The 14657-nt window shown below is 41.3% G+C and overlaps 1 protein-coding gene across 3 annotated transcripts in view; it reads right to left on the bottom strand.

Moving 5' to 3' along the window:
* The window catches only part of atm (ATM serine/threonine kinase), a 135885-nt gene that overhangs the window by 109570 nt on the left and 11658 nt on the right, over nt 1–14657 (bottom strand). For 2 of the 3 annotated variants that reach the window (XM_078222057.1, XM_078222058.1), the window contains exons 5-11: nt 14438–14602; nt 12720–12885; nt 7974–8212; nt 6324–6493; nt 5896–6065; nt 4095–4466; nt 2925–3122 (exon numbers count right to left, since the gene is read on the bottom strand). The exons of the other annotated variant lie outside the window; for it this stretch is intronic. In XM_078222057.1, coding sequence (XP_078078183.1) covers nt 2925–3122; nt 4095–4466; nt 5896–6065; nt 6324–6493; nt 7974–8212; nt 12720–12885; nt 14438–14602 — 1480 coding nt within the window. The remainder of the gene's footprint in view (nt 1–2924; nt 3123–4094; nt 4467–5895; nt 6066–6323; nt 6494–7973; nt 8213–12719; nt 12886–14437; nt 14603–14657) is intronic. 3 annotated transcript variants of the gene reach the window in all.

The raw sequence follows: 14657 nt of genomic DNA, 5'->3' as shown, positions 1-14657 counted from the left end.
ATATACTGGCACTCGAGGGGGTGCAGAGGAGATTCACTAGGTTGATTCCGGAGTTGAGAGGGTTGGCTTATGAGGAGAGACTGAGTAGACTGGGGCTATACTCATTGGAATTCAGAAGAATGAGGGGAGATCTTATAGAAACATTTAAGACTATAAAGGGAATAGATAAGATAGAAGCAGGGAAGTTGCTTCCACTGGCAGGTGAAACTAGAACTAGGGGGCATAGCCTCAAAATAAGGGGAAGCAGATTTAGGACTGAATTGAGGAGGAACTTCTTCACATAAAGGGTTGTGAATCTGTGGAATTCCCTGCCCAGTAAAACAGTTGAGGCTACCTCATTGAATGTTTTTAAGGCAAGGATAGATACATTTTTGAACAGTAAAGGAATTAAGGGTTCTGGTGAGCGGGCGGGTAAGTGGAGCTGAGTCCACGAAAAGATCAGCCATGATCTTATTGAATTGCGGAGCAGGCTCGAGGGGCCAGATGGCCTACTCCTAATTCTTATGTTCTTATTATGATATTTTGTGGGAAGATTAGACTCCTCACTCAAATTTGGAGTATTTTGGTCTACTTCTACTGCTAGAGGAAGGGAGACAAAGCTGGAAAAGAGAGAGAAAAATATGTAGACTTAAATAGAAAGGAAAAGTAAAAAGAGAGAATGAAGAGAATTCTATACTTTATTCCCTGGAGCGTAGAAGATTGAGGGGAGATTTGATAGAGGTGTATAAGATTTTGATGGGTATAGATAGAGTGAATGCAAGCAGGCTTTTTCCACTGAGGCTAGGGGAGAAAACCAGAGGGCACGGGTTAAGGGTGAAAGGAGAAAAGTTTAAAGGGAATATTAGGAGGGGCTTCTTCACGCAGAGAGTGGTGGGAGTGTGGAATGAGCTGCCGGATAAAGTGGTAAATGCGGGGTCACTTTTAACATTTAAGAAAAACTTGGACGGGTTCATGGATGAGGGGGGTGTGGAGGGATATGGTCCAAGTGCAGGTCAGTGGGACTAGGCAAAAAATGGTTCGGCAGAGACAAGAAGGGCCAAAAGGCCTGTTTCTGAGCTGTAATTTTCTATCTATGGTTCTAGAAGGGAACATTTCTAGGACCTGACTGTTCTATCACAGTCCTGGTTAGCCTTCTACATCCCACCTTCTGCAAGCTTGAGATTATCCAAAACTCTGCTTCTTGTGTCCTTCCCATTCACTGGTCATCCCTATCCACAGTGATCTGCAGTCTCCCAGTTAAGTATCATCTCAACTTTAAAATTTGCATCTTGGCAGGGATTTTCCAGCCCCGTCATGGTGAAACCCACCGCAGGAGATTTGGCAGTCCAGCCAAAAGTCTACTGACTTTTGGTGGGACCCAGATGATCCTGGCGGCAGGTGGGGCTGGAAAATTATGCCCTTTGTTTTCAAACATCTCCATGGTTCACGCTTCTCTACCTGTGCAATTCACCCAACCCCACTATTCTCCAAGATAAAGTAAAGTTATTAGTCACAGATAGGCTTACATTAACATTGCAATGAATTTACTGTGAAAACCACCTAGTCGCCACACTCCGGTGCCTGTTCGGGTACACTGAGGGAGATTTTAGCACGGCCAATGCACTTAACCAGCACATCTTTCAAACTGTGGGAGGAAACCAGAGTACCTGGAGGAAACCCACACAGACATGGGGAGAATGTGCAGACTCCGCATAGACAGTAACCCAAGTCGGGAATCGAACCCAGGTCCCTGGTGCTGTGAGACAGCTGTGCTAACCACTGTGTTACCGTGCCACCCAGATATCGGCAAGAGATATCAGCATTCCTAAAATTCTGCCTTTTCAGCATTCTTGATTGTAACTGCTCCACCATAGGTTGCCATATCTTCAGCTGCCTGGGCCCTAGGCTCAGGAATAACCACCGGCCTTTTTTCCTTTAAGGTGCTAAAGCCTTCTTTGAACAAGCTTTTGGCCACCTGCCCTATTTGGCTCAATGTCCAATTTTTATTTATAACCCTCGTGAAGTACTTTTGGATATTTTATTATGTTGAGGTACTATATAAAAACAAGTGGCTGTTATTGAGAAAAGTAACAAGACATCTTGATAACTCGAGTTAGAGGGAACAGGAAAGCTTTTGCGGTGTCAGTTCAAAAAATAAATTTGAGGAATTATTGAATTAGCTTGTTTTCGATTTGTTGGGTTTGGCACTGCGTTTAGGCCAGGAGCAAACATTGGCTGAAAACATATTAACTTTGTTTCAGAACTTCGAGACTTTGTTCAAGTAAAATTAGATCTGCGAACATTTAATTTATTCCAAAAGGTAGTAAATTCAGCTTTGCAAAGTAATTTTCCTTACATATAAACTAATAATTAGTTATAATAAAAACATCTTTATTGTGGTCAATTTGTGTTCAAAGATGTTACTATTATGAAACGGGGTGTTTATTTTTTACTCTTACTTTAATTACAACCAAATCAGCTATGATCATTAGAGGTGGCACAGAGGTTAGCACTGTTGCCTCACAGCCAGGGACCCAGGTTCAATTCCGGACTTGGGTCACCGTCTGTGTGGAGTTTGCACATTGTGTTTGCATGGATTTCTTCTGGTCGCCCTGGTTTCCTCCCACATTCCAAAAATGTGTGGGTTAGGCATATTGGCCATGCTAAATTGTCAGGGAATTAGCAGGGCAAATATGTGGGGCTGCGGGAGTGGGGTCTGGGTGGGACTTGATGGGCCGAATGGCCTCCTTCTGCACTGTAGGGATTCTATGATTTGGCGTAAAGCGAAGTTTAGTCTAATATGTTAACTAGTTATTAAACAATTCCAGAAATTGTCATGCAGTCCAATTACACTCAATCGAGTAATTTAAGTCTGGAAAATTCAGTGTCCAATGCATGGTTCAACAGCATCTTGCAGCTCAAGTTTGTAAGGTTAATTGACCAACCTGCAGATAACGGATGGAAGCTCCACATTTTCCTCCATGTCCTCCTCTGCTCGATACCCCAATAACCATCTCATTATAGCTTCTCTGGGGGTCTGTGGTCTGTCGCTCACAGTTATTAGATACTGCTCAGCAAGACCATCCATGTGTTCTGGTAAAGTGCATTTCACCAATGCTCGCGAGAGACATTTAACTGCAGAACTTGAAATTAATTTTTCAACAATTATTAATTAAAATTAATTTTTAAAAATTACAAGTCTCTTGTAGGAGCATGAGGAAATTGTCCATACTCCAAAATATCATACTTGTGAATATGAATTACTTAACTGCTATTAAAAGAACCATGCCACTTTACTCAGATACACACAAGTGGTAAAAACTACCAATCAACAACCAGCAATACACACTAAATCAAATTGTTATAAATCATTAACACCAACTGAACAGTTCAATTTTTTCTTATGCTTTCCTGAAGTTGCCTGTTTTTATTTCCTAACAATAGTTAGACTATATAAAGTCGCCATAGTCCCGGATGACCATAGGCTGCTCTCCCCTTGGAGGAAGGGAACTGTCTGGTGGTGATTTAACCTGAGGATCACCACATCTCAGGCGAGGGGCAAGGTTGAGAAGGCGGTGCCTACATGAATAACCTCAGCCAGTATGGGAATTGAACCCGTGTTGTTGGCATTGCTCTGCATTGTGAACCAGCTGTCCAACCGAGCTAAACTGATCTCCGCATTTAGACTATATATGCACTTAAAATACAAGTTATATAACAGAAAACAAAACTAAATAATTGTTCATCACCTGCTGGAAATGCATTCAATACCTTTTCTATTTTGCTTCTTTTCTACAGCTTAATTTTATTTGCTGGGTCATCCCTTGGGATGTTTTTAGCCTTTGTTCATTCACAAACTAAGAGCGGGATTTTCCAGCCGCATTCGCCCCAAGACTGGAAAATCCCACCCGAGTTCAATGGATCTTTGCATGGTCCGTGTCCCGCCCACTACAATTCCTGTGGTCTTATTGTTCAACCTACAACTGGAGTGCAACATGGCCATCCCTCCTCATGAGGGAAAAACTGAGATGTTGTATTGAGAATTAAAGACAAAAATTACATAAAACTTTGAGACAACGATCATCACCTAGAACATTTGGGTGTGCGAGACTAACCTGGAAGGTTGAAGTGTGGAGCATGAAAAGATTTTCCAGAAATCTTTATCTGGAAATGTCAGGTTTCCATGAAGAATAGCTTCCAGCAGCCGAAAGCTTTCAACCTCAGTTTGCTGTGAGCTGATGCTTCGAAGTGTGATGGCCCAGATCTTGGCCCAGAGTTTCTGAAGGTCTAATCTCTGTGCAGTATTCAGGGTCGACTTTAGTCTCTGGCACACAGCAATCTCACTGAGGCAGCAAAGAACATAAGGAATTCTCTCCCCTCGTCTCTGCTGAGACAGGATCTGGTGCAATATGGTCAGAATGGGAACAAGTTCATTGGGGGGTACACTTGATGGATACTTTGCAACTAGAACTGTGGTGATTTGTAACCTAAGGAACAAAAGCAAAAGTCTGCCATCATTTATAATGCACTAATATTCCCCAGAATTTAAAGTGCCATCAACAAATTCCAACATTTACTTTGAACTGAACTTTAAATTAAAATAAACGCTATAAAGTAATTCACGTGCCCAATTAGAAGCTATCAATGAGATATGTTTTATAATGACTAGTTTAACTTCTGCAGCTCTTGGATAAGAAAAATGGAAATTGGTGCAGCTTTTTAAACACAATGTATTACATATGATCTAAATGTCTTTCTCCACCTCGAACTTTGGTTTTATTGCCAACCTCCTTCACTTCCGTTTCTCCTGTGCTCAATCATTTGCTTCTCTTACTCACCTATTTGCATTTTTGTCTCAAGGGATTTCCTCTCACTTTTGGAGTTGTTGCCTGACCAGTGCAGCAGGTGAGATAATCAGCTGGTTAAGTCCCTCACTCAAACAGGAAGAGGAGGAGAGCGATGATGAGGAGGCAGGGGATAATACATATCAGATCAATGCTAGCTCACTTCTTTTAAAACTATGAAAACCTTTATCAAACAACTAAAACAGGGAAGGAAGAGAAGAAAGATTCTCTCAGTTAGGATAAATCTTTGTTAAGAGTTGAAAAGACAAAAGGAGGAAGAAAATCTAGAGACAGGATATATTGGCATTGGAGGGAGTGCAGAGAAGGTTCACCAGGTTGATACCGGAGATGAGGGGTTTGGATTATGAGGAGAGGCTGAGGAGATTGGGTTTGTACTCGTTGGAGTTTAGAAGGATGAGGGGGGATCTTATGGAGACTTATAAGATAATGCGGGGGCTGGACAGGGTGGAGGCGGAGAGATTCTTTCCACTTAGTAAGGAAGTTAAAACTAGAGGACACAGCCTCAAAATAAAGGGGGGTCGGTTTAAGACAGAGTTGAGGAGGAACTTCTTCTCCCAGAGGGTGGTGAATCTCTGGAATTCTCTGCCCACTGAGGTGGTGGAGGCTACCTCGCTGAATATGTTTAAAGCGCGGATGGATGGATTCCTGATCGGTAAGGGAATTAAGGGTTATGGGGATCAGGCGGGTAAGTGGTACTGATCCACGTCAGATCAGCCATGATCTTATTGAATGGCGGGGCAGGCTCGAGGGGCTAGATGGCCTACTCCTGCTCCTATTTCTTATGTTCTTATATACTACAGCGATGAGCAGCATTTCTACACTTCCATAGCTTAAAATATTCCAACCTCTGCAGTCTTTATTGACTTCAATAGGTCAAAACGGAATAAAAAATTTCCAACTCAACCCAGCCATCTTTATTGAACTTTTAACAGAAACGTAGAATGATGCACCACTCCGATAAGGTGGATTGTGGATACGCAAGAGAGTGTGCAGTTTAGAGCAGTTACTAACAAAACCATTGGTACATTTCTAATTTTAAAAGCAAACATACCATGGTATCATATCAAAATCATTCTGTGATTTTTGCAGACCATTTCGCACGACTTCCCATCCTAATTCAACACGTCTACGTTTGCTCGGAGTTCCCTGATGAGAGTGGCTTTGTGGTGAATCAACATCTGTTACTGATGACACAAACACTTTGGTATCTTGACCAAACAACTGAAAACAAAGAAATAAAATAAATAAGCTCCACCAAAAGAGCTCTTATGGTATAATTGTTATTTGCTTCCTTCAACATATGTTTCAAAATCTAAATTACAATTTGTTGTGAAAATACACAAATATTCTACATACAACCAGAGATCAACCAAACCCATTATCATTAACCAAACCAACACCTCACCTCCCAAGTTGGAAGTCAATACATTAGGGAGATGTGAGGAATCCAAACTAGTCAGGTTTTCATTTTTACTTTACCTGATGACAGATATCAGCAGCCAGATCAACAAGGTTATCCTTGACAGCAACATGACGCATTCCTGCGGAATACTTTCCTCTGCTTCCTATTTGGCTCACTTCACTGTCAATTGTTTCATACAGACTATAAAGCAGACTCTGCCATTTCAACCAGTCATTTGCAAAAGCACCTATGGCACACAGCATAAAATTACATTCAAAACAGTTTAAACATTGCACATATGTTAAAAAACAAACAATATTCAGAAGAATCTTGGAGAAGCTTTAGAATAGCTTGTGTGTTAGATATCAGTTTGCATTATTTCTCTGCACTCTAGAAAATCAGACTTACTGTATATGGACATAACTCCCCATTTGTTTGAGACTATAACTTAGACACACATTAATTGGCCCTTAGCTGATGAAATAAAAATGCATATATCTGTACTTTGCAGAGACTGCTCACAGAAACCATAATCAACCATGTACTGTTACTAGTAATGAAGAATTTAAATCAATAATCCAATAGAGAAAAAGTATTTTTCCTTACACTGTCTGTAAATTGTGCTCAAGCACCAGGATAAAGCAGCCCGCTTGATTGACATCCCTTACAGAAAAATTCACTCCCTCCACCACCAACAAACAATAGCAGCGGTGTTTAAAATTTCAGCTTTATTCTACAGTTGTTGTGTTTGGAAGACATTTAGCTCAAGGGTTGTAAAATGGTTGTTAATTACTTGGGAAGTTGATCAACAGGGTCACGCGATAATGTGGCTAATATGCAGAGCTAGATCTGTAGGAGGGAAAAACTAAGCAGTTGCTGGTGGAGGTTTGCTAAAGTCAGAGGCATGTGCAGGCTGTTCCTGAGAACTCATTCTCTCTCCACAAAATCTCTCTCTGAAAGTTTCAAGATTGTTAACACAATTTATAGCAAGTATGTCTGGGTTTGCTAACTATATTTATTTGAAAATGGTTTTGATCTATGCATGAATTTGGAAATGGGACAGTCATAAGCTATAAAGTAAAGTTGCTTCCTTTCATTTTTGAAGATTGTTCAACTTTTAATGGTTGAGTTGCTTCATTTATTAGAGTTATATTTAAACTGTGTTATTAAATAAAATTTGTTTTACTATAAAAGTTCCATACTTTGTCAGTGGAATCACTCCTGCAGAGAGAGATCTTATCCTCACATTTATGCCAAAAAGAAAAGGAAAGTTGGGGTCTAATCTGGCTTCACACTATATCTGGGGTTCTGGTCCGGTACCCTAACAAATCTACAGGATGCACTGCAGGAGTTCACCATGACTCCTGAGGCAGCACTTTCCAAACCCATGATCATTACCATCTAAAAGGACAAGGTCAGCGGACACATGGGGATACCACCACTTGGAAGTTCCCCTCCAAGTCATTCACCATTCTGACTTGGAAATATATCGCTGTTCCTTCAAAGTCGCTGGGTCAAAATCCTGGAACTCCTTCCCTAACAGCACTGTGGGACTCCAGCAGTTTAAGAAAGCAGCTTACCACCATCTCCTCACGCGCAATTAGAAATGGACAATAAGTGCCGAGTCAGCAATGCCCACAGTCTGTAAATGAATTTTAAAAACTAAATACATAGGCCAAAAGGTTATATAACATAACTTTAAAACGGCCATCAATCTATTCCTGTACCTTTTTCCTGAGTTTTGGCCCCTTTTGGGTGGTGGGTTTGAAGCTGTAATCGAAAAAATTCAATGATTTCTTCCTTTAGGGAATCCTGGGGACGCTTCTGAGTCCAAATGCATAGAAGTGTTGGAAAGATCTCCTCCCCCAGTTTACACACACGAATACGACAATTCATTACACATGTGTTGAGAAAGACATTCAGAGCTGACATGATGTGTTCAATGACAGCAAAGACATTTTCCTGTCTGCATTAGAAATATGAATAAAAACAATTAAACATTCTTACTTTTTTTTGTCAAATCTACCTTCACGTTCAGTCATTGAAAAATCTTTATGGAAATGGCTAGTGATTTTGGTTGATTGACACTACAGTGCATCACATCAGTATTACATATTTAAGAGGTTGCATGATTGCTTTAAGAGCTGATCACGTAATTTGAGGTAATGTCATTAGGGTGTTTCGCAGGTTCTTGCTTTTGGTTTCACTTTGTACTCAGTACAGACAACAGCTCCTAGAATAAATCTGCTGTTGTCAGTTTGAATCTTGTGCAAACCACATCTTTTTCTTTAAAACCCAGAACCCCTAACATAGTTAGGACATTTCAAAAAGAAAATTGGCAATGAGTCGGAATTTTGTTTCATTGAGAAAACATAAGTTGTGAAAATAAAAAACACTGTGGGTTCTCACACTTTGAATATTAGACGGCTGGGGAAAACTGACAACAGGATTCAAGATTAAAGTGCCAGTGCAGGAAGACGAAGAAAGAAAAAAGCTCTCAGTGTGGTTTTAAAATAAGGGTTTTTTTCTGATCAGAGAAGGGTGTAAATCCAGGCAGTATCTGGCATATTTGAAAAGAAAGAATGCTTTGTTGTGTGGCTTGGGTCATTTGAAAAAAATTATACAAGTCAACAGTTTCCAGGGTAAAAGGTGAGTACTTGGAAGACAGAAAAAAAGTAAATACTGAGTAGTCTCGAGTTGCGACTGCCTGCAGAAGAGAAATGGCGGGTCAATTAAGATCCATGGGTACCCTTCAATGAAGAATCATGGAGTTCCTATGCTGAGCGCTTTCAGTACTCTGTACAAGCAAATAAAATTGAAAACGAGTTGCTTGTACCAGCTTTTCTCAGTACAATAGGAAGTAAAACCTTTAATTTGCCCCAGAGCTGGTGCATCTAACAAAGCCATGAAGCGAAACTTATGATCGGGCGGCACGTTGGAACAGTGGTTAGCACTGCTGCTTCACAGCTCCAGGGTCCCGGGTTCGATTTTGGCTCGGATCACTGTCTGTGTGGAGTTTGCACATTCTCCTCGTGTCTGCATGGGTTTCCTCCAGGTGCTCCGGTTTCCTCCCACAGTCCAAAGATGTGCGGGTTAGGTTGATTGGCCAGGTTAAAAAATTGCTCCTCAGAGTCCTGGGATGTGTAGATTAGCGGGTAAAATATGTGGGGGTAGGGCCTGGGTGGGATTGTGGTCGGTGCAGACTCGATGGGCCGAATGGCCTCCTTCTGCACTGTAGGGTTTCTATGATTCTATGATCACTCGACAAGGATTCTTGAAGAGCATTACTCTCCAAAGTCACTGATGATGGTGGAATGGCTCAGGTTCCAACAAAGGAATCAAGTGGAAGACGAAAGCATTGCTCAGTTTGTGGCAACCTTAAAAAGGCTGGTGCAACAGTGAGAGTTTGGAGAGTCATTAGAAGATTATCTTCACAATTGTCTGGTTTGTTATCTCCAAAATGAGATTATCCGAATAAGATTGCTTTACTGAACATGCTTTTACATTAAAGACAGCAGGAGAAATCAGAGTGTCGATGGAACTGGCTGCTAAAGAGGCTTCACAATGCAGGATTGAAGATCCACAAGTTGGGAACTACACACAGCAACAAGCATGTCACAGAGGTGCCAAAATGGGCTATTCAGTGAAGAATATTCCAAAATTGAATTTGAGTACCTTTCAGAAGGAGAACAAGTTATGACTGTGAAGAGAATGTCTAGAGAAATGATGAAGAGCTTCAACTGAACCTCTAATTCATACAAGGTGAATCACATAGATTCTGTGTGATTCTGAAATTAAGTGGACAACCTATTAGAATGGAGGTCGAGTCTGGTGCTGCTGTATCTTTAATTCCTGAGACTACATACCAACAAAAGTTGAAGCATCTTCCTTTAAAACCAACTGACGTGATTTGAAGGACTTTCATGGAAGAGATCATGCTGTTAAAATGTTACATCATGGTCTACACAGAGGTCAGTGGACAAACAGCTCAGCTGCCTCTCCATGTGGTCCATGGTCATTTTCCAGCTCTATTTGGGAGATCATGGTTGGAGAATATAAAGCTTTACTTGAATGCGGTCAACAGATTGGTCGATGCCAAAACAGACCTATGGCACCCTCTGGATAAATACAAGAGTCTATTCAAAGGAACACTTGGCTCAATGAAGGGAGTTCAAGTGGAACGCGAGATAAAGCCTAACAGTGAACCAGAAAGTCTCAAAGCAAGAGCAATGCCATATGCAATTTGTTCCAAGGTCGAAGAACAATAAGTATGACTTGTTAACACTGGTGTATTAGAGCAGGTTACAAGTGAGTGATTGGGCTACCCTCCTCCCCCATCATATCTGTCATGAAACCAGAAAGCTCAGTTCGTAGTTGTGGTGATTTTAAAGCAACCATAAATCCAATGTTGTGTGCTGATCATTATCCGCTTTCTCTAACTGAAGATTTGTTTGCTGTTTTATCAGGTGGGCAGAAATTCAGCAAGATTTATCTTTCACAAATGAATGTAGCAGCTGAATCTCAACCACCAATTACCATTGTTACTCCTAAGTCTTTTTCGTCATAAAAGATTGCCTTTTGGAATAAAATTCGTACCAGCCATATTCCAAAGATTGATGGATCAGATTTTAAGTGGACTCTCTGGTGTACAATGTTATCTGGATGATATTCTAATTACAGTCCAGTGAACAGGAGCACTTGAATAATTTAGAAGAAAAATTGGAACGTCTTCAAACACATGGCCTGCGTATCAAGAAAGAAAAGTATGACTTTTTCCAGATGTCAGTCCAGTACTCGGGTCACCTTATTGATAGCAAAGGCTTACATAAAGCACCTAATATTCATCATTATTGTCATTTCACATTATTAACTGATCATTGGCGCTTTACTATTTTTGGGCTGTATAAAGGCATATCATTATTAAATGCTAGCCGATTGCAAAGATGGTCACTGATCTTATCTGCACACATCTCCGATATAAAATATTGTCAGAGTGCCATGCATGATGCATCATCACACTTACATTTACCCATTCAGCAGATGTCACCAACTAGTTTTGCTGATATTCTTTATTTTTTGCTAGTAGGTCATTTGCCTGTGACAGCTTCAAGTGCAGAGTTATATCAGAAATGATCCCATAATGGGTGTGGTATTGAAAGGAATGATAGCCGGAACGCATCTCACACATCTTGGATTTAAAACCATTTGTGTCAAGAAAGCTCGAGTTGACAGTCCAAGGTGGGTATTTCTTGTGGGGAATCCGAGTGATCATTCCTCCTCATCTGCATGGAAGAGTCTTTGAACAACTTCATGAAGGACATCCTGGTGTACTCCGGATGAAGGAATTAGCACATAGTTATTTTTGGTGGCCGGGTCTGGATGCTCAGATTGAAGAAAAAGTGGGACATTGTCAATCCTGTGCACGAATAAGGAATACACCACCATTGTTCTGTTTGAAGATTCATCAGTGGAGGTTGTATCACTTTGTTGCCCAGAACCCATCCTCTTTTCAGGGAGGGGGAAATTAGAAGAGCTGAAGCAGCCTTGAGCGGTGGGGTATAAATGCGTTGTGGTGGTTCCCTGACAAGCTTGCACAGAAGTATAGGAAGTTCATCCAGTGGTTGTACATCAACTGCATGGTTCCAAAATGGTAACCCTGCCTGTTGATCGGTCTAGATCCTCTGTGGGTCCCTTCAGACTTCCTTTCTTAGACTATAGATTATTCCAGCCTGGCTGAATGGACAGAATTGGTGGTAGAATTCTGCCCTTTGTGTTCAGCAACCACACCCCAGCCCCCTCCTCCCTCCGTGGTGCTGATCCAGGACTTACTCTGAGGCCTTTCTGGTCAAGATACAGGAGATGTTTCCTTACTTGCTAAAGTTTTCAAAGCTTCCTGCTGAGGGGCCGCCTTTGTGTTCCTGACTGCACTGAGCTGGCATAGTTCCGACTTCCAAACTTGCAACAACTCCATTAAAATACTGCGGTGACTGCTTCAGCAGCCTTCACTATGGTGCGCCTGACATCCTTTGCATCGCAACCCACCCCTTGTCCCAGTGAGAGTGGCCATGTCTGAAATGCGTGTTGGAATTTCAGATGCGGGACCTACCCACCTCCCTTTATGCCCACCCGATGCATATCAGCCCCCCCTGTCCAGGCGGGGAAATCTAATCCTAATAACTTAGTGAGAAAAACATGAAGATTGGGGAAAAGAAAATTAGACAACATTTCAAATGATTTAAGGGAACCCAGTGACATAACGATAAGGGACACAACCTTGGCACAAAGTAACAGTTATTGTACGCTCCGCACTGTATGTCCTGCACTGTAGGGATTTTATTTCATTCTATATTCCATGTTTGCCAGTAAATATTCTAATCCTAGCATTATTGACAAGATTAATAGACATTGCTGGTAATTACGATGTACCAATTATACACATACCTAAAGAAATTTATATGCAAAAAGCCCTCTACCTTGCATTCAGCATTGCCTTTGCGAAGAACTCAAACAGCTTGGAGGTCAGTCCTTCAGACTGGAAACAGCAGCCTCTGACAAGTGTGTGAATTATTCTAGCCACAAGAACCCGGTTCGTATCCTTAGATGGTTTCAGGTACATCTTGAAGTACAAGCTTGTTAAATCTGAAAGCCAGATGGAGACAGTTCATCAGCCACTAATTACTTCAAACATTTTAAACCTGCAGAATGGCAGATTTGGTTCCAACCATGATTCAAAACTATAGGTTTTTTAAAAAAAAGATATTAAAAACTTCCATGAGGAAGTTTCAGACACTTTCAAGTCTCCAGACTATTCTCCTCTGCTCAGATGCTCTGGAGAATGATTCATACCACTGGGCATAAGTGGAGATTTGACACCAGCTAATTTTTAGAATAATTAGTATTCAAAAGAAAATGGGCTTGGCTAATAACTTATCTATAAAAATGAAATGTGACGTATGCAAACTCTGTTACACTTTATTCCTTAAACGTCTGTGATCATGAGCAAATATTTCACCAATCAGTAACAGGATAATTCTAACTTGGGTTCACATTCAAACGTGACACATCACCACTGCTAAATTAAATAGATCATTGCACCAATATTAAAATTAGGAAACTGAGTGACACGGTGCATTCAACATTGGCCCTTTCACCTCCTCGGCCTAGATTCAAATCCAATCCTGACAATGGGAGAAAAGTCTCTTCTATCTGGGTCGAGTAGCAAAATCCAGTTACAAAGAACAATACAGCACAGGAACAGGCCCTTCGGCCCACCAAGCCTGTACCAATACGCGGTTTCTATCCCTCTGTTCGACTCCCGTTCACGTGTCTATCAAGATATGCCTTGAACGTTGCTAACGTGCCTGCTTCCATCACCTTCACTGGCACTGCGTTCCAGGCACTCATCACCCTCTGCGTGAAAAACTTTCCCTGCACATCTCCCCTAAACTTACACTCTCTCACCGTAACCCTGTGTTCTCTTGTTGTTGACCTTTCCACCCTGGGAAAAAGCATCTGACTATCCACCCTATCTATGTATCTCATAATTTTGTAGACTATCAAGTCGCCTCCGTCTTTCCAGTGAAAACAACCCAATTTTATCCAACCTTTCCGCATATCTAAAACCCTTGGGACCAGGCAACATCCTGGTAAACATTTAGTGCAGCCTCTCCAAAGCATCCACATCCTTCTGGTAGTTTGGTGACCAGAATTCCACACTAATATTCCAAATGCGGCCTAACTAAAGTTTTATACAGCTGTAACATAACTTGCCAGCTTTTATACTCGATGCCCCGGCTGATGAAGGCAAGCATGCTGTATGCCTTCTTGACCACCTTAACTACCTGTGAATGTACATCTCTAAGCACAAATCTGATACTACTTGGGAATTTGACTCAGAGGCCACAAGTAGACTACTTGAGAAATTGGAAAAGAATGAACCACACTTGAGAATGAGAAAGAGGCACATTGTTAGAACAGGGTAGAAAGTTCACCTAGCTGAGCTTCACCTGACCTAGGAGTTTTCATGCCAGTCACCTGAAATAAGAGGAGCTCAGCACTAATTTTGCTGAACATAAAAAAAATGCCCTCCAATGTGACTGTGGATTTCACACCACATACCTTTACAAAAGCACTTTCATATGCCATTGAAAAACATCCAGTTATTGTAAACATTTAGCACACATAAAAATACCTGACCACTGTTGTTGGGAAATGTCACACCAGTACTTCCTAACTGAGAGAATATCCTTCAGCAGAATGCTGCTGTAGTCAGTTCCATAGGCAGCACAGCTAAATCTATTCTGCAGAGTATCCATGATGTGCTTCAGTAGGTCCTGACATTTCAGACGGGGTCCCCCTAAACGAAACAATATTATCAATGAAACAGTGATAAGCAATGTAAGCACTCATTG

The sequence above is a fragment of the Mustelus asterias genome, chromosome 10 (assembly GCF_964213995.1).
Source record: "Mustelus asterias chromosome 10, sMusAst1.hap1.1, whole genome shotgun sequence".
In the NCBI taxonomy this organism is placed as follows: domain Eukaryota; kingdom Metazoa; phylum Chordata; class Chondrichthyes; order Carcharhiniformes; family Triakidae; genus Mustelus; species Mustelus asterias.
Note: the sequence above shows the minus strand (reverse complement) of the source record. Positions and strands in the feature narration are given on the sequence as shown.